At 43.2% G+C, this 27,496-nt stretch overlaps 1 protein-coding gene across 1 annotated transcript in view; it reads left to right on the top strand.

Annotated features, from left to right (window-relative positions):
- Prr14l (proline rich 14 like) overlaps positions 1–26,522 on the top strand; it is a 61,022-nt gene extending 34,500 nt beyond the window's left edge. Inside the window, exons 8-9 of the mRNA XM_059275663.1 lie at positions 23,261–23,332; positions 25,310–26,522. Coding sequence (XP_059131646.1) covers positions 23,261–23,332; positions 25,310–25,586 — 349 coding nt within the window. The 3' untranslated portion in view covers positions 25,587–26,522. The remainder of the gene's footprint in view (positions 1–23,260; positions 23,333–25,309) is intronic.
- Positions 26,523–27,496: the final 974 nt, after the last annotated feature.

Below are 27,496 nucleotides of genomic sequence, written 5' to 3'. Positions count from 1 at the left end.
CACATCCGCCAGGCCTTCTCAAACAGGTAGCCTGGATGCTTAAGTCTGTTCTTAGAGAGTACAGAGGTATCTCTGATAAGGTACTTTCCTCCATTTGGGGATGGACCTGGCCCGATGCTGCCAAAGATGATAATTACAGGGAGGCTTGAACTGAGGTTCTAGCTGAGCATAGCTGTCAGCGTAGAAGTTTATCTAAATATTCCTTTAGTAGAGGGGAAATGATGCCCAATAAATGATGGAAAAGCTACAATAGCACACAAGAAACTCATAGCAGGAAACGGGTGATAATCAAAAGCCAAATATCACCAAGGCTCCTTGAGCCTCAGCTTGACCTCTGGAAGGCCCTTGGCTTCTTCCAGGTATTAGCTTGTCATAATCAGCTGAAATCCTACTTTGTATATTTTTGCAGCAACGGCACTTCTTTTTTTTTTTTTTTCATTCTTTTTTAAGATTTACTTATTTTTTATGTACATTGGTGTTTTGCCTGCATGTATATCTGTGTGAGGGTGCCAGATCCCCTAGAACTGGAGTTACAGACAGTTTTGAGCTGTCATGTGGTTGCTGGGAATTAAACCCGGGTCCTCTGGAAGAGCAGCCCTTGCTCTTCGCTGCTGAGCCTTCTCTCCAGCCCTGCCATATGGCATTTCTATTTCTGTGTTTTGGAAAACCTCCACACAGATTTTCATGTTGGCTACAGAAATTGGCACTTTGACCAGCAGTGCATAAAGGTTTTTAAAGATCTAATATTTTTAAGTGTGTGTGTGTGTGTGTGTGTGTGTGTGTGTGTGTGTGTGTGTACACATGGATGCAAGTACCTACAAAAGCAAGAGGTTTCTGATCCCACCGGAGCTGTAGTTCCAGACAGGGGTACTGGGAACTGCACTTTGTCCTCTGGAAGAGCAGCAAGTGCGTCTGATGAGCCATCTCTAGCCCTTACTGTGTTTAATTTAGTCCCTCACTTTCTGCACTGTCCACCTACCTCCCCATGTCTCTGTCTCCTGTGGGTGATTTTTTTTTTTTCCAGTTGGTTTTTTCTGTAGTGGGCAGTGGAACCAGGCTCTGTCACCTGCATGCATGGCAGCATATTTTGTATTGGCATAGAGTGTTTTCTCATGTAGATGCCCCAGGAGATGTGATCTCAGTGTTCTCTTCTGCTTGGCTGCCACTCACACTTTTTATGGTAATAAATAATGCCGTTCCCTCACCTCCTATCTGTCATCATCACATTTCTTATCTGGGTCTTTGAGAAAGCCTTTCCTCCCATGCCCTTTCCTTGGCCATTCTTCTGATTTCTGAGTCCTTTTATAGTTTGAATTTTGCAGTTGCAGCTGGCTAGCTAGTGGTCCCAGCCAAGTTGAAACCACTAATGCCATTCAGGAGAGGTGTAGGCAAATTAGCAGGGTACCCAAATCTATTAGGCATATCCTGACAACCATCTTTGCTGTTCTGGGACCAAGTGGCTCAGGTTGGTTCCGTGGATATTCAGGACAGTTATTTGATCTCCATATGGTGGTGATCCCTTTTCTACAAATCTCCCATCCTTGGCAGTCTGGAAGGAATAGATATTTGGCTGCTATGAACCAGGTAGAATCCCAGTAGGTCTTAAACGTCATCATGGTGTCAAGAATGGCTATGAGTTCTTTGCTTATAGGACTTTGGACCAGCAGACAGTCCAAATATCTCAAATGTCTTCCACGTCTCCTCCTGTGCATTTCCACCTTTTTAATTTTTCAAGACAGAGTTTCTCTGTGTAGCACTGGCTGTCCTTGAATTCACTCTGTAGACCAGGCTGGCCTTGAACACACAGAGATCCTCCTGCCTCTGCCTCCTAAGTTCTGGGATTAAAGGCACGCACCACCTTTGTTTTATTTGTATGAATGTTTTGTCTTCATGTGTGTGTGCACTATGTGTGTGCCTGTTGCCTATGGAGGGCAGAAGAGGATGTAGGATCTCCTGAGACTAGAGTTACAGATGCTTGTGAGACACCATATTGATGCTGGGAATCAAACCTTGGTCCTATGCACGAGCAGCCAGTGCTTTTAACTACTGAGCCATCTCTCCTGCCCCTTGGCTTTATATTTTTGACACCTTGACTATGATGTATTAATATAATAATGCATTGCTGAGAGGTTCTTCTCTGGTTGTGTTTATTTGGGGTTCTAAATGCCTCTTGAATTTGAATGTCTCTCTAAATGTGGAAAAATTATGCTGTTTTCTTGAATAAGCCTCTGTGTACCTGTCGTTAACAGCAAATTCACGAATCCTCTGACTCTCAAAAATACACCCCCCTTTCACAATGCTTAGGTGCAGGAGTTGTGTTGTAAATGTATCCATTGGGCTTTGGCACTCCAGCATCAGTTTTATGCATTTTAACTCGCTATGTTTTTCTTTAATGGTCTGTCTGTTGCAAAGAGAAGTTTCTTTGATGAGGAGTAAGCTACACTTACCTGTGGGTATAAGGGTAGTAAGTATTTAGAGTTATTTAAGAGTTATGCTGGTTTAGTAAAGTGGCAGAGGATTCTCCTCTAAAATTCATGACCTTACTAGCCTGGGAAGTTAGGTAGGTTTTGAGTACCAAGTAGGATTTCCCTCCTTTTGAGCAGGCTTTAAGTTCAGTTAGAGAGCTGTTGGTTACAACCAAGATATGTGTGCCACTACTGCACTTTCGGGCTATCTTGCCAGACTGGAAGGTGGTGTAGACCATAGGCAGTTGACTAGGACTCTTGATTACTTCCTTCCCTTGGAAGCTTGCATAGCACCTTGTGGTACCATGAAAACTAGTCCTCAGGGACCTTTCAGGTCACATCCAACTTGGATCCTCTGAGTTCTATGTCTGAAGTGCATGGTGTCTTCGCTAATAGAGCCTTAAGTTCACTCTCTGTGAAGCAAACAAGGGCAGTGACAATACCTATATTGTTTTGGGAGTTTCTTGACCTCTCCTGCTCAGCAGCTTATAAGAGGATTTCTCACACTTATCTCTAGTCTTTTGTTTTGTTTTGTTTTTGAGTTCTCATTTGTTTAGGCAGGATCTCACTTAGTGCCTTTAACTTCTTCTGTAGCCCAAACAGGCCTTAACCTTAGGATTCTCCTGCCTTAGTCTTTTAGAATAAGTGGGATTCCAGACCTATTCTATCAGGACCAGCTGAAAAGTACAGGGTTTTTTTTTTTGTTCCTTTTTGTTTTTTCCCCTTCCTTCCTTCCTTCCTTCCTTCCTTCCTTCCTTCCTTCCTTCCTTCCTTCCTTCCTTCCTTTCTTCTTATTATCATCTTAATACAGTATACATTCTTATCCTAATAGTGAAATGTTTCATTGAAGCTTACCCAGTAATTGAGTAAAACCAAAACTTATAAGCCACAGTCTTTTAAAGACAGGGTCTGACTATGTAGCTCTGACTGTCCCTTAACTCAGTCTATAGACCAGTCTGGCCTTGAACTCACAGAGATCACCTGCCCTTGTCTCACAAGTGCTGGGATTAAAGTCAAACACCACCACTTCCCAACTGAAAAATAGAGTTTTTAATAAATTTTTATCTTAAGGTTCTTTGGGTGGTGCTGGAGAGATGGTGTGGCCGAGAGCACTTGCTGCTCTTGCAGACGGCCCAGGTTTGTTTCCCAGCTCCCACATGGTGGTTCCAGAGGTTCTGATGCCATGGCTTAACATCTGTGAGCACCAAACAGGCACATGTGCACATACAAACATTCGGGCAGAACACTCATACAAAAAATAAAATGAATAAATCAAAGAAAGCCCATGTTTGAGGAAAAAAGATTCTTTTGGGTTTTGAGATGGAATCTCTATTTTAAGACTTATTTATTTTATGTATGAGTGCTCTGTCTGCATGTACAACTTTATGCCAGAAGAGGGCATCAGATCCCACTATAGATGGTTGTGAGCCACCATGTGGTTGCTGGGAATTAACTCCGGACCTCTGAAAGAGCAGCCAGTGCTTTTAACCACTGAGCCAGCACTCCATCCCTGAGATAGGATCTCTTATAGAACACCTTGTCCTCAAAGTAGCCTTATACATTTAAAACTGTGGTCCGCATTGCCAAAGGGCCCTTCCTAAACTAGAAACTAGATAGACTTCTAATTGGAGTCAGTTTGGTCATGACCAAAGTAGTGTATATGGGCTCACATGCATATCAAGCCATGTAGTATCTTGCATTTATTTATTTGTTTTATTTTTATTTTTATTTTTTATTTTTATTTTTTTTTTTGGTTTTTCGAGACAGAGTTTCTCTGTGTAGCTTTGCGCCTTTCCTGGGACTCACTTGGTAGCCCAGGCTGGCCTCGAACTCACAGAGATCCGCCTGCCTCTGCCTCCCGAGTGCTGGGATTAAAGGCGTGCGCCACCACTGCCCGGCTTTGGTTTTTTTTTTTGTTTTTTTTTTTAAAGATTTATTTATTATGAATACAGCATGTATGACTGCAGGCCAGAAGAGGGCACCAGATCTCATTACAGGTGGTTGTGAGCTACCATGTGGTTGCTGGGAATTGAACTCAGGACCTCTGGAAGAGCAGCCAGTGCTCTTAACCTCTGAGCCATCTCTCCAGCCCCTATTTATTTGTTTTTTTGAGACAGTCTCACTATGTAGACCAGGCTGGCCTCAAACTTAGAGATCCGTCTACCTCTGCCTTCCGAGTGCGGGGATTAAAAGTGTGCCACCACTACCTGGATTGTCTTAAGTATTTTAAAACAATTTTTCTAGATGTTTTTTTTTAATGTAATGAATAGTTTATCTACATGTCTGCACCACATGCATGCCTGGAGTCCATGGAGGTTCGAAGAGGACATCATATCCCTAGAATTGGAATTATGGGTGGTTGTGAAAGACCATGAGTGCCTGGAGAGATGGCTCAGGAGTTAAGAGCACTGGTTTTTGTTCTAGAAGACCTCAGTAGGGTTCAGTTCAGTGGGGTCCAGGTACATGGCAGCTCACAGCTATTTGTGCCTGGTGCTGGGGAAGGCCAGAAGAGGGCATCAGATTCCCTGAATCTGGAGTTACAGACAATTGTGAGTTTCCCGTGGTGCTGGGAATAGAAACCAGTTTCTCTGCAAAAGCAGCCAGTGCTTTTAACTGTTGAGCCTAATTTTTGATATCCAGCACCCATGTCAAATGGCCTCCAGCTTCCTCCTCAGAGGATTTGATGTGCGCGTGTACACACACACACACACACACACACACAAAAATGTTATTACATCTTAGCAAATAAAAAGTGTGTAATACCTATAGCAATCCACATGCCCAGTCATCCTCCAAGGTCTCTTTACCCACAGCACTCACCTGTCTTCAGACTCCAGTGAGGCAGTATAGGAGTTGCTTGGTTTCCATTTTCTCCATTGGTGTCACTGTTTTTTCACACGTGTCGGTTACTTCTTTGACTCTCTAATTCAGCTTTCTAGGAAATTGAGACTACAAACACTCCTGTACCAAGTTCATGGAGTTTGGGGCTTATTTTTCAGATATTGGGTTTTGTTTTTTTTGCTTTTTGCTGTTGGTTCGAGTCCATGTATCTCCTGGGAGTGAAGCCTTTAGGGGTGTGTTATGTACAGATACTCCTCTGGTCTTCAGATTGTCTTTGTTCTGTTGCTTCTTTGTTGCACGGAGCAGTTGAGTTTTGTGCGATCACATTGTTCATTTGTACTTCTGTTACCTGCATGTCTGGGATCATAAAAAAAAAAAATCCTTGTTTGGTTCATTTTCATGAGACATTTCCTTAAGACTTTCTTCTTTTTTACTTTTTTCTGTTTTGGTTTTTCAAGACAGGGTTTCTCTGTGTAGTCCTTGCTGTCCTGGAACTCACTCTGTAGACCAGGCTGGCCTCAAACTCACAGAGATCTGCCTGCCTCTGCCTCCTGAGTGCTGGGATTAAAGGCGTGCACTGCCGCCACCGCCCAGCAATGTTTTCTTACAGTTTCCTAATTACAGTTTTTTCTTTCTTTTTTCTTTTCTTTTCTTTTCTTTTTTTTTTTTTTTTTTTTTTTTGGGTACTGTTTTGTTTTACCTTTTCTGTTGTGATTCCAGGAATGGAACCCAGAGCCTTGTACATGCCAGGAAAAGTGTTCTAGTACTGACCAATATGCCTGTTTAGAGTCTCAATTGATTTTGAGTTGAGTCTTACATATAATGAAAGACTAGTTTTCCTTTTTTACACATGGAGTCAGTTTTCCCAGTACTACTTAAAGATACTTTCCTTTCTACACTATGTGCCCCGTCAACTGTGCTGAAAATCATTTGACTATAATAGGGTGTGCATTTATTTCTGTATTGTTTTTATACCAGTACCATGCTGTTTTGTTACTCCAGACTTGTTCTGTTTCTTAGGTTTGTTTGTTTGGTTGTTTCTGAGACAAGGTCTTGCCATGTAGTTCCAGTCGGCCTGAAACTCATATCCCAGCCTGGCCTCGAATGTGGGGCAATCCTGCTTCAGCTGTGATTAGAAGCATGCACTAGCATGCCTGGACTTAGGCATTGTGTTTTAAAGTTGAGTATTATAACCAGGCATGTTGGGGCGCATACACTTAATCCTAGCAGAGGCAGAGATAGGTGGATGTCTGAGTTTGAGGCCAACATGGCCTGCATAGTGAGTTCAAGACCAGTCAGAACTACAAAGTGACACCTTGTCTTGAGAAACCAAAAGAAAAAAGAAAGAAATTAATAAATAAATAAAATTCAAAAGTTAGATATTGTAATGCCTTCAGCTTTGTTTTTGTTTTGTTTCTTTCTTTTGCCTTGCTGGGGATGGAGGCCAGGGATTTACATGTGCTAGGCAAGTATTATACCACAAAGCAAAACCTCCAGCTTTGTTTTTGTTCATTTTATCTGTCTATCTATTTGTGTGTGTGTCTTACCTATCTATATCGGTCTGTCTGTCTTGTCAGTCAACCCATCTGTGTGTGTCTTGTCTTATCTGTTTGTGTGTGTGTGTGTGTGTGTGTGTGTGTGTGTGTGTGTGTGTGTGTGTGTCTTTGTAAGTGTATGGACACCTGAGAGGTGAGGATGTGTGCATGGAGACCAGATGAAGGCATGGGGTGTCCTGTCATTCTCTGCTTTTCTCATTTGGGACAGGGTCTCTTCTTCAACCTGGGACTCATGAAGCCAGCCCCAGCCCCACCTGTCTACAGGGGCAGCATTTAGTCCCTTACATGGCTCCTAGGATCCCCACTCTGCTCCTCATGATTGAGGGGCAGGCGCCCTGTAAACCGATGAACCATCTCACCAGCCCCTCCAGTTCTGTTCTTTTTTCCTCACGATTGATTGGTAACATCATCATTCTTTGTTCTTGGACCTGTGTGTAAAATGAAGAAAGACAATTCAATGGAATGTTTAAAATGGCTTCATTAATTAGAAAGAAGACTTAGCAAAATCAGTGATTTAATTAATACATTGAAGTAGGATTTGACAAGAAGGGCTATTTTGAAAGACTTTATGGACATTTCTTATATGTGTGTCAATTGTATAAATTAAAGATTGAGACATTGATTGCTCCAAAGCTGTCTTCTTCTATTATATATGTGGAAAGTCCCTGGGCAAAGGTGCAAAGATCACTCCATAGGTGTTAGGCAGCAGCTTGATTTAGCTCTTCAGGTTTTTACCTTCGTATCATGTATCGGTTTGGAACAGTCAGAATATAGAAACCACATGGTATTTTAACTTAATATAAAATTTCAAACTATAATAGGCTAGTAAGTGTAATGAGGGTTCTAAAGGGTGTACTCAGACTGAGGAAGAGGAACAAAGGCAGGACATACTTGGGAGGATTGCTAGTTCCCCACGGTTGATGTTGAGACTGTATTGAAGAAGCTGTGGCTACAGCCCATTGGGTGGCTGGGTCACAGAGGCCACGGCAGGCAAATAGGAAAGTACCACATTTTGGACCACATGTAATCTGACAGGCAACCCACAGAGGGAGTTAGGCTGTAGCTGTGATATAAGAACTGGCATCTGATGTTGATTACGGAAGGGCCACAGAAAACCCTAGACTGGGTGCCTCTGAAATCTGGAGGACCTTCTCTGCAGGCTAGGGCTAGTGTGTCACCAGAGGACTCTGCTCTGGCCACATAGAGAACTAAGGTATAGAGATGACTTCCAAACATCCCCATATCTATGTGTCACTAATAGACTCATGGCAGAACAGATGAGAAGCACCTTCTGACTGAGCTGAGCTTTGTGTTGTTGTACAGAAGAAATGCTTAAGCAGCCCAGGAGTCCAGTACCACAAAGCAAATCCTGACATTCGAATTTTAAACTAAAGCAAAATATTTTGATAAGGAGCACACTTCAGGCAACAGTAAAGCATTGACACATTTTCTTTTCCAAGAGGTATTTGTTTTTAATGGGGGCGGGGTTGCGATGTCTCAGAGGTTAATTATGTTACTGATCTTGCAGAGATCCCAAGTTTGGTTCTCAGCACCCATGTGAGGTGCGTCACAACCACCTGTGGCTCCAACTCCAGGGGACCTGACACCCTCTCCTGGCTTCTGTGGATATGTACACTCATAAATAGACATATATACACCTTCTCCTGGCTTCTGTGGATATGTACACTCATAAACAGACATATATACACACCCACAATTAAAAATCTTTTAAAACTATAATAAAATAAATTAAAAAAAAGATTTGAAGAGGGCTTGGAGAGATGACCCAGCAGTTAAGAGCACAGGCTGTTCTTTCAGAAGCCCCAAGTTCAGGTCCTATCACCAAAATGGTAGCTCACAAATTTTAACTCCTCTTCCAGGGGACCTGACACTTTTCTGTCTACCCTAGGCACTAGGCACCATGTGGTGTATATACATGCAAATACATACATGCAGGAAAATACACACATAAAATAAAATAAATAATCTTCAAAACAAAATTATTAAAAAGATTTTTGAATAAATGAAAATGTATGTGTTCTGATGCAGTGCTTGTATAAAAGATAAAATAGTAATAACAAAGAAAAAAAATTTGTTTTGTTTTTTCAGACAGGGTTTCTCTTTGTTTTTTTTGGGGGGAGGGGGTTCTCTTTGTAACCCTGGCTGTCCTGGAACTCCCTGTGTAGACCAGGCTGGCCTCTAACTCACAGAAATCCACATGCCTCTGCCTCCCAAGTGCTGGGATTAAAGGTATGTGCCACCACATATAACTAAGAGGAAATTTTAAAAGGAATAAAATAAGAATACTAGTCTCAGATTTAAAATATTATGTCTCAAAAATTAGCCAGAACATAAATCATAAATTGCCAAAACAATAGAAAATCTGAAAATGAATACCATTACATAGGGAGATTTAGTGTTCAGTGAAGATGTCTTTTCAGATTGGTGTTAGAAAGCAGGGCTCTTAAGTTAATTGCTATTGAGATGGTAGCCATTTTAAGAATAATAAATTTGTATCTGTATGTCTTTATCCCAAATATATTCTCTACTAATCAGATTTTAATGTAAGCAAAGAAATCTAAGAACAGTTAAAGAAACCATAGGAAATTTCAGGTTGGAATGGGCTAACTATATAGAAATTTGTAAATAAAATAAATAAATTCATAAAATAAAAGGCTGAAAAATATACTGCATAAAAAAAAGAAGCTCTAGAGCCAAGCTTGGTGACACACACCTGTAACCCTGGCACTTACAAGGTAGAGGCAGGAGGATCAGAAAAGGTTAACCTATTTTAATAAAACAAAAGTATTAAAGCAGGTTGTGGTGGTACAGGTTTGTGATCCCAGCACTCAGGAAGCTGTGGCAGGATAGTGAATTATAGGCAAGCTTGGGTTACACAATTGAGGACCCTTCTTAAAAAGCAGGAGAAGCCAGATGGCCCACCCATGAGGAAAGGGGCTTGTTTTACAAGTTTGCAGTTTGTATTCAATCCCTAGAACCTGTGTGTGTGTGTGTGTGTGTGTGTGTGTGTGTGTGTTGTGTTAAAGAGAATGTGGCTCAAGTCTGTAAGTTTAGCACTCCTACTGCAAGATGGAAGCAGTGATGGGATAATCTGGCACCTTGCTGATTTAGCATAGAAAAGGTAAGGGAGACCCTGCATCACAAAAGAGATGTAAGAGCTGGATTTAGTGATGCATGCCTTTAATCCCAGAACTCATGAGGCAGGGGCAGTTGGATCTCTTGTGAGTTCTAGTTCTGTCTGGTCTACATTTTGAGTTCCAGGAAAGGCACTAAAACTATACTGATAAACCCTGTCCTGAAAAAACAAATAAGAAAAAAAAAAGTAGATATGAACCAAATAAACACATATGTTTCTCCTTCCCCAGTAACCAGGACAACAATAAAGGGCATTACCCTCTCCAAACCCTGGCAGTGAGTGAAAGGGGAAGAACTTTGAGGAGTCAACCATTTTTATGGATTGGCAGCCTGGATCCATGCTACCAGGAAGGGCTGGCAACCCTAAGCTGAGGTTCTAGTTTACAGCGGTCCCAGGTTGGTTGGTTAGTGCCTTCTCCTTGAGCCCTGACAGAACAGTGCACATCCACCTCCTCACCTGGCACCTGCCGAGTGATGAGGAGCTCCTTAGAGCACCCAAGCTGCAGCCCAGCACGTCTAGACCTGGGCAGCTGGGACCACACACTGGCAACCATGAATCTGCATCTGAGTCACCAAGGGTGACCGCAAGTCTGTCCTTTCCTGCAGCTCTACGTGGAAGGAGTCTGACCCCTGTGGTGATTACTGGGTCTGCTGGCTCTTGGTTTACCACTTGGCGTTTGGCAGAGCAGGATGACTGCATGATCATCCTTTTTTTTTTTTTTTTAAGATTTATTTATATGTATGGATGTTTTGCCTACATATATCTGTGTATATATGCACGCCTGGTATCCAAAGAGGTCATAAGGGAGTGTTGGGTGCCCTAGAACTGGATTTATGTGTGGTTGTACATTATCACGTAGGTTCTGGGAATCAAACCTGGGTCCTCTGCTCGAGCAAATAAGTGCTCTAAACTGCTGATGGTCATGAAAATGAGGTCCAGTGGCTTGGGCCGTACTGGCAACTCTTGGCTACCCACAGCTAAACACATTTGGATCTGGAAATTAATGAAGAGGATGTGTGTGAAATGTGTCAGTGTCCTCAGCCCCATCCACAGGATAGTCAGATATCCAAGTGAGGAGGTTCAAGCTCTGCCAGCTTTGATAACACGGTAAAGCTCTGCCAGGAAAAGGACAACTGGGTCTCCTTGAAGACCATGGATCCACTGTATGGACCTCGACCTGTGACTCCACTGGCCAGCACCTGGCATCCTACATTAATAGCTGTATAGTGTGTTTACGGCCAATATATCCTAGGCAACAAACAAGGGTGTCATGCAGTGGCTCTGGCTCCAGCTGGAAATGTATCTGCATGTTGTGGGGGTTCTTCTCCAGCACCATTAATGACATTATTTGGTGTCACCTAACCGGAGCCCCAACAACAGCTTGTGGGGATGATACTGTCATCTGAGTGTTGGAGGAGGATTCCAGCTCAGATCTGTACCATCTCTGATAGTCCACCTGTATCAGCCTGTTTTCCAGAATGTCCACTGTGCAGCCTAGAACCCATGGGAGCTAGCCTTCTGCAGTGATGTTGGGATGTAGCCTCAGGAAATACCAGTGGCCAGAATTCTGATCTCTGGGCTTCCAAAAAATGAGCAAGTTGTGGTTCCACAAAAAAAGTCCCAAGACTTTGCCAGCTCCTGAGAGGACCTGAAAAAGCACCTTTGACCTTCATTTAACTTAACTAATTTCTGTTGAGACTTGAGAAGAAGTCTGGAACCACAGGGCCATTTACTGTTTTCTGTCCTTGACACAGGACCTCAGTAAAACAGCAGAACACAAGGACACAGTAATGCTACAGATTTGCTACAACAGGGAATGGTGTTGTGTTGGGTCGGGAGGTGAATGTAGATTTTTTTGTTTTTTTTTTTTTAAGATTTATTTATTTATTATGTATACAACGTTCTGTTTGCATGTATCCTTGCAGGTGAAGAGGGAGCCAGATCTCATTACAGAGGGTTGTGAGCCACCATGTGGTTGCTGGGAATTGAACTCAGGACCTCTGGAAGAGCAGCTACGGCCCTTAACCTCTGAGCCATCTCTCCAGCCTGTGAATGTATTTTTTATTGATTTATTTTTGGTCTTTTGGAGGCAGGGTTTCTCTGGGTAACAGATCTAGCTGTCATGGAACTCACTCTGTAGACCAGGCTGGTCTCGAACTCACAGAGATCCACCTGCCTCTGCCTCCTGAGTGCTGGGATTAAAGGCGTGCACCACCACAGCCAGGCTGAATGTAGTATTTCTAATTGATATCTATGTGTGGGAGGAGGTCTGTGTCCCAAGTCTTAGTTCATAAGCACATTCAGTTTTGTTTTGTTTTTATAATTCTATTGTAAATTGTCTATAGGTCCTGCTTTCCCAAATTGTAGCTAATTCTTGCATGTAAGATATTTCAAAGTTGAATGAATTTTTTTCCCCCATAACATAGGTTTATTTAGAATAAAGGGAAATGTCTTCATTCCCTTAGGGATACAAAGATATAAATGGGCTGGATGTAGTGGTGTATGCTTGTAATCCTACCACTTCAGGGGTAGAAGGGGGGCGGGGTCAGGAATTTGAGACCAGTCAAGGCAATGTACCAAGTCCAAGGTCAGGTTGGGCTATATGAATTACTGTCTCAAAAAATAAATAGGGGGCTGGAAAAGTGGCTTAGGGGTTAGAGCAGTGGCTGCTGTTCTAGAGAGCCCAGGTTGCATTCTCAGCACCCACATGGTTCTCACAACCACCTATAATTCCAGTTCCATGTATCTAGTGCCCTCTTCTCGGCTCCTACATGTATCAGGTGTATACACATATACATAAAATTAAATAAATAAGTGAATATTAAAAAATAAAGTAAAAACAAATGAGAAAAGAAATGAACTCCTTAGTGAGTGAAATAAAGTGTTTGACATGAAGCCTGACAATTTGATTTTTATTCCCAGAACCCATGTTAAGATGGAAGGAGAAAACTGACTACATAAAGTTCTCTGACCTCCAGGTGCATGACATGAGCTAAACATGCTCTCTCACACACATTATACACACACAGTAATTATAAGTAAATTAAGAGACAATTCTAATTCTCCTCTAAATGGAGAATTGTCACTGGCCATGGGCCATACATATTTAGGAAGGATGCAAACCTTCAGTGAGGGGCAACAGACAATCGCTTGGGGCCCTCAAGATGACTACAGTATAACCATGCACTACAGACCTGTGGTATTACATTTTCACAGGATAGACATCATGACAGACAGCTGAGCTGGTTCTCAGCCTTCCTAATGCTCTGACCCCCAACCATAAAATTACTCATTGCTACTTCATAATTGTAATTTTGCTACTGTTATGAATCGTAATGTAAATATCTGATATGTAGAATATCTGATATGTGAAGCTGTGAAAGGATCATTTGACACACACTCCAAAGGGCTTGCATCCCACGGGTTGAAAACCACTGATCTAGCACATTTCCACAAATTGTTTGCAGATCTGGAAGTCTATGACCCTTGCATAAATATGCTAAAATAACCAGAAGTCAGTCTTTCCCACTTTATGCCCACAAAAGAAATCTTGCCAGCTTCACTTAGAAAAGTTCTGTTTTTAGGAACAATTTAAAAAAAAAATTAAGTTCAAAGAAGATGGGCAGGGTAGCATGTACCTGTAATTATGCTCTTGGGAGGACTGAGGACTGAGGCAGGGTGTGTGTGAATTTTGAGGGTAGCATGTGCTAAATAGCATCACCCTATGTCAAATCAAAACCAAAAAAAAAAAGTTCAAGGGATGTAAACTTTGGTTAACAACTTAAAGTCAATAAAAGAAAGGGAAACACAGTTCCACCGTGGAAGTCACAGACTGCAGTCATGTCTGAAAAGACCTCAGGTAGTATGCAGTAAACACTCAAGGCAATACGACTAGACCAAAGCACTTGAAAGTGACCAGGAAGGTTTCAGGTGGAGCTAGCCCTGTTGATGGTTTCATTGTGTGCTGGATGGAATGGAGCCCAGGCTGTCATGTGTGCTAGGCAAGCGTTCTCCCACAGCAACACGCTTTTCTACCCGCTGTGTTCAGTGTTCTCTTCATGCTCCAGGAGGGCTTTGTTTGCTGCAGTGTTGACAAAGCAGGACCTTGTGCAACTCCACAGACGGTCTGCTGCTAAGCTACACCCTGCTCCTCTTCTTAGTTTTCGTCTCTGTTTTATTCTGGAAGCTTTATTCCAGTGTTTTCTGCTCTTCACCCATTCTGTTTTCTGTTTAATCTATCATTCATCTTTGGAGGTTTTGTTTCTTTTTCCTTTTTTTTCTTTTTGGTTTTTTGAGACAGGGTTTCTGCGTATAGCCCTGGTTATCCTGGAACTTACTCTGTTGACCAGGCTGGCCTCTAACTCACAGAGATCCACCTGCCTCTGACTCCTAAGTGCTGGGATTAAAAGTGTGCAACACCATGCCCGCCTAGGGGTTTTGTTTCTTATTACTATCTAGTTTTAGAAAGTTCACACAATTCAAGTGCTGGGGATGTAACTCAGGGAACAGACTGGCATGTACAAGTCCCTGGGGTTGATTTCTAGTGTGTTACAGCTCATAAGGGAAAGGTATCCTTACAGTCAGGAGCTGAGGAATACCATAAAGTCACACTGCACAACAAACCTCACACAAGAGATTTATTAGGAAAGACACAAGAGGGTGCATGCCTCTGCTCCGGAAAGAAGTGAGCAGGAGGCAGGCTTTATATAGGATTTAGGTTGGGGACAGGGAGGGCTTTTGAGAGTGGCCTGGTACTGGTGGCATTTTGTGGCCTGATCTTGGGGCAAGCTCAGGGAATGGTCGGATTTTCTGGCCTGATCTTGGTCTTCTTTGTTCTCTGTAGGGCAGAACTTAGCCACCTGTGTGTCAAGGGGCCCAAAATGACATTTATGGCTATTCGAACAGTCTGGGGGCAGGCCTGTCCACTCACACATAGAAGGGATTACATTTCCCTCTTTTTTTGTTTACTATTGATAAAAAATCATGAGTTGGGCAGAGGGGGAGACATTATCATTAGTGTCGAAGTCCTTGGGGCCAGCTCAATCTTCACCGTTGGGGTATAATTGGGAGTTAACAGGCCTCTGGCTCCATAGCTATGGTCCAGTAATCCTGTAATAGCAACTGATTAAAAGTCTAGTTAGAAAGTTTTTGGATCTGTTGTTGAAAAAATCTAGACAAGAAGTTTTTTTGCTTTGGCTTTTTTTTTTTTTTTTTTTTTTTTGTAACACTGGCCAGAGGCATCAAGCTGTTTCTTGCATTTTTTGGAGATCCATCTGGAGTTGTCCAATCTTGTCTTTTACTCTACCTGACTGGTTGACATAGAAGCAACATTCCTCTCTGAGGAAGTAACAAAGACCACCTCTCTATGTTATTAGTAAATCTTATTCTCGACGATTTTGTAGCACTATGGAGGCCAGTGAGTGTATTTGACCCTGGAGGGTAAGGGTTGGAGTTCCTGGGTGAACTGAGAGGAAAACTGATGGTCAGTAACTACGGAAGTAGTCAGTCCTGCCGCTCCAGCAGTTAGACCCAGGGCTGCAAGAAAGGGTAGGTAGGACCTGAATCGCTCATTTGTCATGCCATACTGCTATAACCATTGGGATGGGAACTGGCAAGCATTCTTCACCAGGTACCACCCCTAGTTTTGGAAAAAGGAACACCAGAGTACCAAGTCCCGGATCACTCAGCGGGTAGGCAGTGGTAAACTTGAGTGTTGTAGAGAATCAATAGGTGAACGTTTGGACATAGTGGGTGGGGATTAGTGTATTATTGCAGTCTGGGGAATCCAGTGTGCCTATAAATGTGTTCCTGAGGAGCTAAAGCAGTCTGCAATACGAAAGAGAAGGATGTGTGAGAGGTAAGGGGTGATAATTGATATTTAATAGACCAACGGGCAAGGTCACAATTAGTGATGTGAGTTTGTCCTGGGAGTGACAACCAACCAACATTCTTCAAAGCAGCCAGCAGGCACTGTTATTCAGTAGTTGATATGTGGAGGTAAGGGCTGAAACGAGATGGGTGATAGATGTGGAGACATTAGGGAGGAGAGAACATTGGATGGGTGTCAAACCACACCTAATGAGTGTTTATACAATAGTCTTAAAGGGGGCTAGAGAGATGCCTCAGAGGTTAAGAGCGCTGGCTTCTCTTCCAGAGGTTCTGTTCTGAGTTCAATTCCCAGCAACCACCATGGTGGCTCACAACCATCTGTAATGAGATCTGGTGCCCTCTTCTGGCCTGCAGGCATACATGCAGGTAGAAAACTTGTATATATAATAAACAAATCTTTTTTAAAAAATTTTTATTCATTTTACATACCAACCACAGTTCCCCCCCCCTCCTCCCGCAACCCACGCCCCATCCACTCCTCCAAAAGGGGAAAGCCTCCCATGGGGAGTCAACAAAGCCTGGTACATTAAGTTGAGCAGCCCCTCTCCACTGCATCAAGGCTGAGCAAGGCATCCCACCATAGGAAATGGGCTCCACAAAGCCAGTTTATGCACCAGGGATGGATCCTGATCACTCTGCCAGGGGCTCTTCATATAGACCAAGCTATACAACTTTCTCCCACATGCAAAGAGCCTAGTTCGGTACCATGCAGGCTCCACAGCTGTTGGTCTAGAGTTTGTGAGTTCCCATGAGCTTGGTTCATTTGTCTCTGTAGGTTTCCCCATCATGACCTTGACACACACACACACACACACACACACACACACACACACACACACACACGCACACACCCGTGCTCATATAATCAATCCTTCCCTCACTCTGACTAGACTTCCAAAGCTTGGCCTAGTGCTTGGCTGTGAATCTCTGCATCTGCTTCCATTAGTTAGGATGAAGACTCTATGATGACAGGGTATTCACCAATCTGATTACAGGGGAAGGCCAGTTCAGGTATCCTCTCCACTATTGCTAGGAGTCTTAGCTGGGGTCATCCTTGTGGATTCCTGGGAATTTCCCTTACATTAGGTGACTCCCTCTATCATGGTATTTCTTGCATTGTTCCCCCACTTCATCCCTCCCCCAGCTCGACCATCCTGTTCCCTCATGTTCTCATCCTCCATCCCCTCCCCTCTACCGCCCTCCCCCCACCCCCTGGCCCTCAGTTTACCCAGGAGATCTCATCTATTTCCCCTTCCCAGGGCCATCCATGTGTCCATCTTAGGGTCTTCCTTGTTACCGGCTTCTCTATAGTTATATGGACTGTTGTCTGGTTATAACCTTTTTTTTTACTTACACCTAGTATCCACTTATGAGTGAGTACATACTGTGTTGTGAGTCTGGGTTACCTCACTCAGAATAATTTTTTTCTAGTTCCATCCATTTGCCTGCAAATTTCATGATGTCATTGTTTTTTGCAGCTGAATAATACTCCATTGTGTAAATGTACCACATTTTCTTTAAATAAAAAAATTTTTTTTTAAAGATTTCTTGAGAGTACAGCACAGAGTAATTATAAAGATAGAAGGTTTTCAGCGGCTGGAGAGATGGCTCAGTGGTTAAGAGCACTGACTGCTCTTCCAGAGGTCCTGAGTTCAATTCCCAACAACCACATGGTGGCTCACAACCATTTGTAATGGGATCAGATTCCTTATTCAGCTGTATATATAAAATACATGAGTAAATAAATCTTTGCCAGGCAATGGTGGCGCACCCCTTTAATCCCAGCACTTGGGAAGCAGAGCCAAGCAGATCTCTATGAGTTTGAGGCCAGCCTGGTTTAAAGACAGGCACCAAAACTACACAGAGAAATTCTGTCTCAAAAAAGTGAAGAAAAAAAAGGGGGGGGCCAGAAAGGTGACTAGTCATAATGAAGCCCAGTATTGTGCTTAGATAATATATGCTAATAAAGAAAATCTCTAAAACAAAAAAACAAATTGGCAAAAGAACAGGTAGACAGGTGAACCAAGAGAATAGAGCGGTGTGTCTGAAAGCCCACTGTCAAGGTTATGAACACCTGGTTTATGAAAGGGGCCCTGAAAAGCTGTAGAAAATACTCTAAGTGTTACAGTTACTTTGGAGGATTTTTGTTTTCTTGTAAATTAAACTGGAGACTGGAGAGATGACTCAGCAGGTAAGGATTTGTACTGTTTGATCCCAGCATCCACATCATGTTACCCACAACCACCTGTAACTCCAGCTCCCAGGGACCTTCTGAAATCCTCAGACCTAGGCTCACACATGCACACCCCAACAGACATACATATAGTTAAAAATAAAATAGACTGGAGAAATGCTACTCTTATGGAAGACCTGGGCTTGGTTCTTAGCACCCACATAGCAGCCCACACCATTTTTCCTAACTCTTTCTAGGGAATCTGCCCTCTTTTGGTCTCTTTGGGCACTACATGGACATGGTTTACATACGTACATTTGGGCAAAACATATTAAAAACCCTTATAGTATGTCTTATCTGACTGCAGAGGAAGTGTCCCACTGCTCATCATTGAATGTTCCACCACTGTTATGGCCTGAATGTTTGAAGCATCCATATTTCATGTATTGAAACTCTTAATTTATTTTTATTGAAATCAAGAGACAAAGAGTGATCAGTTTTCTTGGTAGCTATACTCCTGAGTTCCATTTCGGGAAAATGTTCTCAAGTGTACACTATGCTAATTTCCTGATACATTTAAGGCAATATTTCAGGGCATTTCTAAACAGACACACTACAAAAGGAGTTAGGATTGGGCTGGAGAGATGACTCAGGGGTTAAGAGCACTGGCTGTTCTTCCAGAGGTCCTGAGTTCAATTCCCACAACCACATGGTGGCTCACAACCATCTACAACAAGATCTGGTGCCCTCTCTGCCCCCTCCTGGTGTGCAGGCAGAACACTGTATACATAGCAAATAAATCCTTTAAAAAAAAAAAAAAAGGTTTATCTGGGGGCGGGAGGAAGGAGGAGAGAGGGATCTGTGGTTGGTATGTAAAATGAATAGAAAATTTCTTAATATTAAAAATTTTTAAAAATGAAGGTGGGGGATTGCCTGTCATACACAAAGCTCTGGATTTAGTCCTCAGTGCTACGTTTTGTATCCATCTCATCCCAGCACCAAGGAGATGGAGACAGGAGGATCAAAAGTTCGAAATATTAGCCGGGCAGTGATGGTGCACGCCTTTAATCCCAGCACTCAGGAAGCAGAGGCAGGTGGATCTCTGTGAGTTCGAGGCCAGCCTGGTCTATAGAGCGAGTTCGAGGGCAGGCTCCAAAACTATAGAGAAAAACCCTGTCTCAAAAAACTGAAAGAAAAAAACAAACAAACAAAAAAAGAATAGTTAAAACAGTCTTGAAGAAGGACCAGAGTAGATGCTTCATACTAATTTATTTTAAACTTACTACATATGGAGTTTATTTGGGTTGGGAAAGTGACTTAGTGGCTAACACCACTTGATGTTCAAGTGTGAGGACCTGAGTTCAATAACAAGCACCCACTTATAAAATTGAACTTGGCCACACATGCTTGTGACCCCACTGTTGAGGGTGGAGATTCACTGGATAGCTGTATACCCTACCCCAGATGGTAAGCTTCCAGCTCAGTGAGAGATCTTGTGTTTTTAAGGTTTTTCAAAATGATGTGTGTGAATGTTTAGCCTCCATGTGTGTATGTGCACCATATGCATGCACTGTCTGTAGAGAGCAGAAGAGGGCATCAGATCCCCAGGAACTGGAGTAGAGACAGTTGTGAGCCACCATGTGGGTGCTGGAAGTGGAACCTGAGTCCTGGAGCAGCAAGTGCTCTTAATGGCTGGCCATCTGTCTCTCCTGAGAGACCTTGTCTGAAAGGAATAAGGTGAACAGAAATATAGGGAGACACCCAACTGGCCTTCTCTAGCTTCTGCATACACAGGTATGAATATATACCCACACAGTCCATGTGTGTTTACCATATGCACACCCCAAAAATAAATAGTTAAATTTAAAATAGTTGAAATGGCCAAGCATGGTACTGGCACATACCTATAATCCCAGCTCTCTAGACATTGAAGCAGAGTTTAAGGGCAGCTTGGGCAGTTGTCGTGCTCTTGAGATTTTACTCTAAAAATACACAGAATTAGATGCAGCTACAGTAATCAAGACAGTGTGGTAGTACCCTAAGGGTAGACTTCTGAAGTGATGAGACAGTGAGAATCCAGAAGGACATATCTAAAATTAGTTGATTTCAACAGAAGCATCATGGCCATTCAGTGGGGAGGTGAATCTTTCTAACAAGTGGTGCTAGGTTGCTATGTGTAAAATTGGATTTCCATGTACAAAAGTTAACTCAAACCAAAGTTCTAATTGTAGGTACTACAACAATAAAAACAAGCAGACATAGGTAGCAATCTGCATGAATCTGAGTAGGCTGTGGCCTTTTGCTTATGACACTACATTTCTGAACAATATCATTGAATTTCAGGAACATTAGCCTTTGTTTGTCCCCCATCAAATACCACTATCAGAATAGTGAGTATAAGGTGGCTGGTGTGGTAGCACATGCCAGTAATCCAGCATTTACAAGACTTGCAGGAGGCTCTTAAGTTTGAGGCTAGCCTTAGTTTTATAGCCAGACCTGGTTGATTGATTGACTGGTAGGTAAGTAGATGATAAATGATAGATGGATGGATGGATTGATGGGTGGGTGGGTGGATGGGTGGATAGAGAGAGAGAGATAGGTAGATTGATTGGTAAGTAGATTGGTATATGCTTGATAGAAAATTAGAAGCTATAAGCTGGGAGAAAAAAAAGATGCAAAATATGCATCCAGTTTAAGGAATCCAAGAAAGGACTATCATCCAAAATATACAACCTATCTCTCTCTCTCTCTCTCTCTCTCTCTCTCTCTCTCTCTCTCTCTCTCTCTCTCCTCTCTCTTTCTCTTTTTGTCCAGTGGTGCTTTGGGATCAAACCCAAGCCCTTATTGCATGACCAGACAAGATCCATTCCTTTGAGTTTTATCCTCAGGCCACAAAGAACTCTTAAAACTCAGTAAGAAAATGAGCAGCACCGTTCAAAAATGGGCAAAGTTCCTGACCTGACATCTTGTCAAAGAGGAAACAGACAGGAAATACACACCTGAAAGGCACTAGGTGTTGTGTGTGTCACCTTAAAGTAAGGACAAGGTGCAGCACAAGTGCTAGCTGGGCCTTGGAGCAGCAAGAACTTGACTTCATTGCTGGGGAGCATGCAGTTTCTTAAAGAACTAAATATACTCTAACCACACATTGCAGCAGTCATGTTCCTTAGATTTGTGTCCACAAGTTGAGAAGGTATATATCGAAAAACTTCACACACATTTACATCAGTTGTATTTATAACTTCCCAAACCTAGATATGAGAAGCATTTACTTTAGTAGGGACTGGTCAAGCTGGTACATACAGACAGTAGAGTATTTAAGTCATTGCTAAAAAGACATTACTCACCGACAGTAGTGGAGCATGCCTTTAATCCCAGCACTTGCGGGGCAGAAGTAGGCGAATCCCTGAGTTGGAGGCCATCCTGGTCTAAAGAGTGAGTTCCAGGACAGCCAGGACTATTACACAGAGAAACCCTGCTTATACCTATAATTTCAGCACTAGGTTGATGTAATCCAAATCTTGAAGCTGGTCTTAGGGAAAAGATTCATTCAAGTTGCTTGCTTGCAATCACAAGTACATAAGTTCAAGCCCCAGAACCCAGATAAAAATATGCCAGGTCTGGTGATAGTACTTAGAATTCCTAAGGTGATCAAGTTGGAAACAAGGATCTCGGGGGCTCACAGTCCAGATAGTCTAGCCTTATCAGTGAGCTGAGACCATTTCTGAAAATAGGTGGACAGACTTCCTGAGGATAACACTTCATGATGCACATGCATGCATCAGAAGTAATAAACAAGTTTAGTAGGGCCAGCAAGATGGTAAATGAACCTGACAACTGCATTCAGTTCCTAGGACCCACATAGAAAGAAAACCGACACAAGTTATCCCCTGACTTCCCTCCACACACATGTTGTGGTACACACAGGCAAGTATGCAAACACACATGTACACATAAATACATCAGTGTAAAGTCTGAGATCAGTCTGGATCACATAGTGAAACACGTTCCATAGAGCATTTGTCTAGTGTGTGTAAAGCCCTGGTGGGACCCTCATCACCATACAAATAGAAATGAAAACCAGCTGGTGGAGTGACTCATGCCTGTAGTTCATCCCCTTCAGAGGTGAAGGCTTGGAGGTGCTTCAGGCCACCCTGGGCAACATAACACGACCTTGTTTCCAAGGAAAATATAACTGAAAAATTATTCTACATTTATTTATTTAGTGTGTGGGCATACACATGCTGTGGTGTGCATCTGAAATCAGAAGACACTCTGAGCCATGTCACTTGTTCAAAAATAAAATGTGTTAAAAGACTTAGGGCCAGATTTGGTGGCACACGCCTTTAATCCTAGCACTCAGGAAGCAGAGGCAGGTGGATCTCTGTGAGTTTGAGGCCAGCCTGGTCTATAGAGTAAGGTTCAGGACAGCCAGAGCTACACAGAGAAACCCAGTCTCCAAAATAATTGTTTTTCTCTTGAAGGCTAGAGAGATGACTCAGTTGTTAAAAGCACTGACTGTGCTTACAAATGACTCGGCTTCAATTCTCAGCACCCACGCAGTGCCTCCCAACTGTAGCTCCAGTTCTGGGGAATTCATACCCTCTTTTGATTTCTCGGGCACCAGACATGTACATAGTGCATAGTTGTACATGCAGGCAAAAACACACATACATAAAATATTTTTTTAAATAATAGAATAAAAACAAACCCAGCAAAAGTTTATTGTATTCATTAAATTCTTGCCAGCCACTGAAACTTATAATTTCCAAGCCATGAATAAGAATACTTAAAAAAAAAAAAAAAAAAGGGTGGCTGGGTCGGTGGTAGAGCACTTGGCAGCATTCATGAAGCCCAGCACTCCTAATAGAGAGAAAGCAGCTAGGTACCACAGGCTCATGTTTATAACCCCAGCACTTCCAGAGGGGGCAGCAGTGTCTGACAGTTAGGACTAACTAATGAGACCTTGTCTCAGAACCCAAAATGAACAAGAGAAAACCATCAATAAGGCAGACAGCTGGTGTGGAACTGTAGTAGGGTACTGGCCTGGTGGGCTAGGGGCCTGAGTTCCATCCACAGCTCTGATGACCAGGAATGGGATGAATAGGGTTTTGACTTTTTGACTTAAAGGAATGTGTGAGTGAAAGCAGGCATGAAGAATTCTTTTTTCTCTCCTCAGGTTAAAGAAGAAAGAGTTTAGTTTAGAAGAGATATATACAAACAAGAATTACAAGTCTCCTCCTGCAAACAGGTAACTCCTGTGGCTGGGCTAAGGGGGTGGTGGTAGAATGGTTGATGCCTCTAACCTTTCTCACTTGGACATTTCTATTCAGCTCTACCTGGAATTGGGTGGGATTTTGTTGTTCAGGTTTTTTTGTGAGGCAATCTCATTATGCAGGCTTGGCTAGCCTAAAATTCACAGATCTACCTGCCCCTGCCTCTGCCTCTGGAGAGCTCTGGGATTAAAGGTTCCCCCATGTCCAGCCCAGTATTGGGCTTTAGAAATAGCTAGAATTGGGGTTTGGGTTCCAATTCCTTGAGTCAGGGCCAGTGATTTGATAGAAAAGAAGTGTTTGTGGGATTCGGTGGTCATAGATGTCTGTTTACCTAGCACCTGTGTTGTGCTGAGTACACTGGTTAGCTTTGTCTGGGCTGTTAATTACTGTTCCGACCATGATTTCAAGCCCAAATACTTGGGCTTGTCAGTTGGCCATCTCTGTGTCTAAATTCAGTTTGAAGCAGTGACCGTTATTGACTGTTTTGTTTGGGATAAAGGAAAAGAGTCCTGGTATTTTATCCCAGGATTTTGTGCATGGGCTCTGCCTAGAAGGCATTTTTATTGGAGAATATTCATTGCAGCATTGCTAAGTAATAGGAAGGAATTGGAAACAACTGCAAGTGTCCTTTACTGGGATTTTCATTCAACTTTGGTCCGTTTTTATAATGAAATATAATGCATAGCTGTTGAAAATAAATCAGACAGTGTTGTATTAAATGAAAACAAGCTTCGGGGTCTTTCATAGGTAACAGGAGCCCCATGTGCAGGACAGTGTGTGTTGTTTGCTACTATTGGAGATATGTACCATCGGTTAGCAAATTCGAGGCCTACTCAAGGCTTGTCTGCAAACCCAACAACCCTACTTCAGTCTCCCTGGTAGTTGGGATTATAGACTTGCATCACCATACCTGACTTTCTTTTTTTGTTATTGTTTGGTTGGTTTTGAGACAGGGTTGATCTGTGTAGTCCCAGCCGTCCTATAACTTGCTCTGTAGACCTGGCTGGCCTCCAACTCAGAGAGAGATTCACCTGTCTCTGTCCCTCCTGAGTGCTCAGATTAAAGGTGTGTGCCTCCACAGCCTGGCCTAACTTTCCTTTTATTTTTTTAAAGACCATGCGGAAAGCTGGGTAGAGATGGCACACACCTTTAATCTGAGGAGGCAGAGGCAGGTGCATCTTTGAGTTCGAGGCCAAACTGGTCTACAGAGTGAGTTCTAGGACAGCCAGTGCTACACAGAGAAACCCTGTCCTTAAAAACCTAAAAAGCAAAAACAAAACAAACAAAAAACCATAGTGGTATTGTAGCCCAGGCCCTCATGTGTGCTAGACAAATATCCTCAGCCACCAGTTTTCATTTGTTTTGTTTTGTTTTATTTTTTATTATTTTTATGGCTTGTGCGCTAATAACTTTGTTCACAAAAGGAAAACTCAAAACAAATGTGTGGTAGAGATCCATATGGCTCACAGAGTTTAAAAAGTTTACTGTCTGGAGCCTGGTATGGTAGATTAGTATGCCTATAATCAATACACTTGGGAGGCAGAGCTAAGGGGGTCAGCAGTTTAGGGTCATCTTTAGCTACATAGGGAGTTTGAGGCCAGCCTGGGCTGTGACAGAAGGTCTGCTGTTTGCCCAGTATCGACTACGGTGTTACTTCAATGTGTCAACATATTAACTTTGGAGAACATACACAAAACTAGCAGTTACCAGTATTATACATTTTGGAGTGAGAAACTAGTCTTAATTTTGATGTCTACCCTTCAGTTTGAACTTTTTTCACTTTGTGCACATATTTATAAAACGTGTGCTTTTCCCAGTGCATAGAAATAGCTGCTGGCCACAGGCAGTAGTCGAGTTGGGAGTCAGTGTAGGCAGCTTTTGGCTGGTGTGGTGACCCAGATGGGCTCTGTGAGTCCACCTGTTAGTGATTCTGAGTTGTGCTCTGTCCTCAGGTGTTTAGAAACCATCTTTGAGGAACCCAAAGAACGAAATGGTACACTGATCTCTGTCAGCCAGCAGAAAAGGAAGCGTGTTCTGGAATTCCAGGATTTTACCGTCCCCCGAAAGAGACGAGCTCGAGGTAAAGTGAAGCTGGGGGGCAGCTTCACAAGGGCCCAGAAGGCGGCTCTGCAGACTCAAGAGCTGGATGCGCTTTTGATTCAGAAGCTGCTGGAACTGGAGACTTTCTTTGCCAAGGAGGAGGAGCAGGAGCAGTCAGTAAGCTGCTGAGAACACTGCAGGGTCTCCATTTTGAATCTTTTCAGACCTCCCTGGAAGAGGTTCCCTGATTTTACCCTGTGCCCAAACCACTCACAATGCCCAGTCCGTGAATTTTTACTTATTTCAAGGTGCAGCCTTTTTAGAAGCTGGTGAAGAAGGGTCCTCTAATTCTACTGCTGAGTATAGAGCCTCAGGAATGCTCCCTTTCTCCTGGGAATGGTCCTGAATGACATCAGGCCACTTCCTTCCCGTCTCTCCCATCACAGGTGGAAGTAGCCACACATCTTAAGCAACACTAGGAATCTAAGGACTCGGTGTTTGTGCATCCACATGAAAGTTCCTCTCTGTTTATGGTGCTGCTTGACCAAGACTTAGAAACGTGGCCTGGGGGGACACCTGGTCACCTGGCCTGTGTGTTCTCACCAGCTCTTTTCAGTGATTGAGAAGGACGAACTGGTGTGTTTCCTGATCTCTGATTCTGTCTGCCCAGGACCTCTAGTCTGAGAGAATGTGTGTGTTTGTGTGTTTGTGGCTTTTCCCCATCTTTCCTCCCATCTGTGACTGCGGGTCACTAGTGCCAGAGGAGCCCGTCCAGGCCCCAACGTAAGTTGCACTTTTTTAATGTTGTGGTGTTATTTTCATTTTTTTCTTGTTTGTTTTTGTATTATTGCTGCATGTTTGGGGTCTTTAAATGTGATTTTGAAACACTTTGTAAGACATTAAGGAGAAAGACAATACATGTCTTAAGAGAATATGTGACAGGCATTTGATCAGCACATGGATAGGGGGAGTGTTCCCATTCATGTGTTTCAGGCAGTCCCTCCCCGTCTCCAGCTTCTCATGTAGCTCATTAGAGGAAGCACTTTTTCATCCTCCTCCTCAGTCCTGCCCACTTCGTACACATGTCTGTTTAGTGACATGTATAAAAGCAGATCTCTCTCATAACCATTTTTAAAAAGATTAAGGTTGAGTGTGGTTTTCTCTGAAATGTTGATGTATGACAAAGTTGGGAACAGTGTGATAGAGGCTGGCCCCGAGCATTTGCAGCTGCTTGAGTGCCTGCTTCAGGAGTGGGAGAGAGTTGATTGGTAGATGAGACCTAGTAATCCACTCCTCCAGCAAGATCCCCCAGTCCCAGAGCAGTGCTCTCTGAGAGTGCCCCGTGTGCTCTGGTCCTTTGTCAGACCTATTGGAAATGTGGGCTTGCTGGAAGGAATGTGGTTTCTAGGTTTGTACCGAGGAGTCTGCAGGCAGTGGGCTGCCTTGTCTGAGCAGCAGCCCCTCAAAGCTCGTCTTCCCACTCTGCCTCTCCGTGCTCCATCCTCTCCTTGTCTTTCCCACTATCTCCCACCCTCTGCACCTCCCCCACAGTTCGCATTCAGATAGTAAGAAAGATATCTGCTCAGCCCAGTCCCTGGACACTGGTCACCTCTTCAGCCTCCAGTTGGTCCAGGGACGTTTCCCTGTCTATCTGTAGAGAAGAGTGAGTGGTGCTGTGCTGGAAGGTTAGCCAACATGCCTAGGATTCTTTCACTCCTGTTTGTCAGTGGCTAGGGAGACGGGCTGCAGCTTTGAGGTCTTCATGTGCCTTTCCTTTGTAGGTTGATGGTCTGGGCCACACTGGAAGAGAAAAATAAATATGAGCAGAGGGAAAACGTACCATGACCTTCACCACCTCAGCTGTTATAAATACACACACCTGCTTGTCTGGAGGTTTTGAAGGTCATGACCCCATAGGTTTAGAAGAGTGCAGGCTAGTTTGCACACTGGTCCTCAGTGATGTGTGCAGACCCTCCTGTTTTGCCCATGTTGCCCAGACCATACAGATGTGACCTGTGTTGCCCTCCATACCTCTCCCTCCCTGAGGCAGGATTCTTAGATACTCTGTGCTTCTCCACCTGTCGTGTTACTGCAGGGAA

This window comes from Peromyscus eremicus, chromosome 10 (genome assembly GCF_949786415.1).
Source record: "Peromyscus eremicus chromosome 10, PerEre_H2_v1, whole genome shotgun sequence".
NCBI lineage: Eukaryota > Metazoa > Chordata > Mammalia > Rodentia > Cricetidae > Peromyscus > Peromyscus eremicus.
The sequence above is the reverse complement of the archived record's forward strand: the minus strand, read 5'-3'. Positions and strand labels throughout refer to the sequence as shown.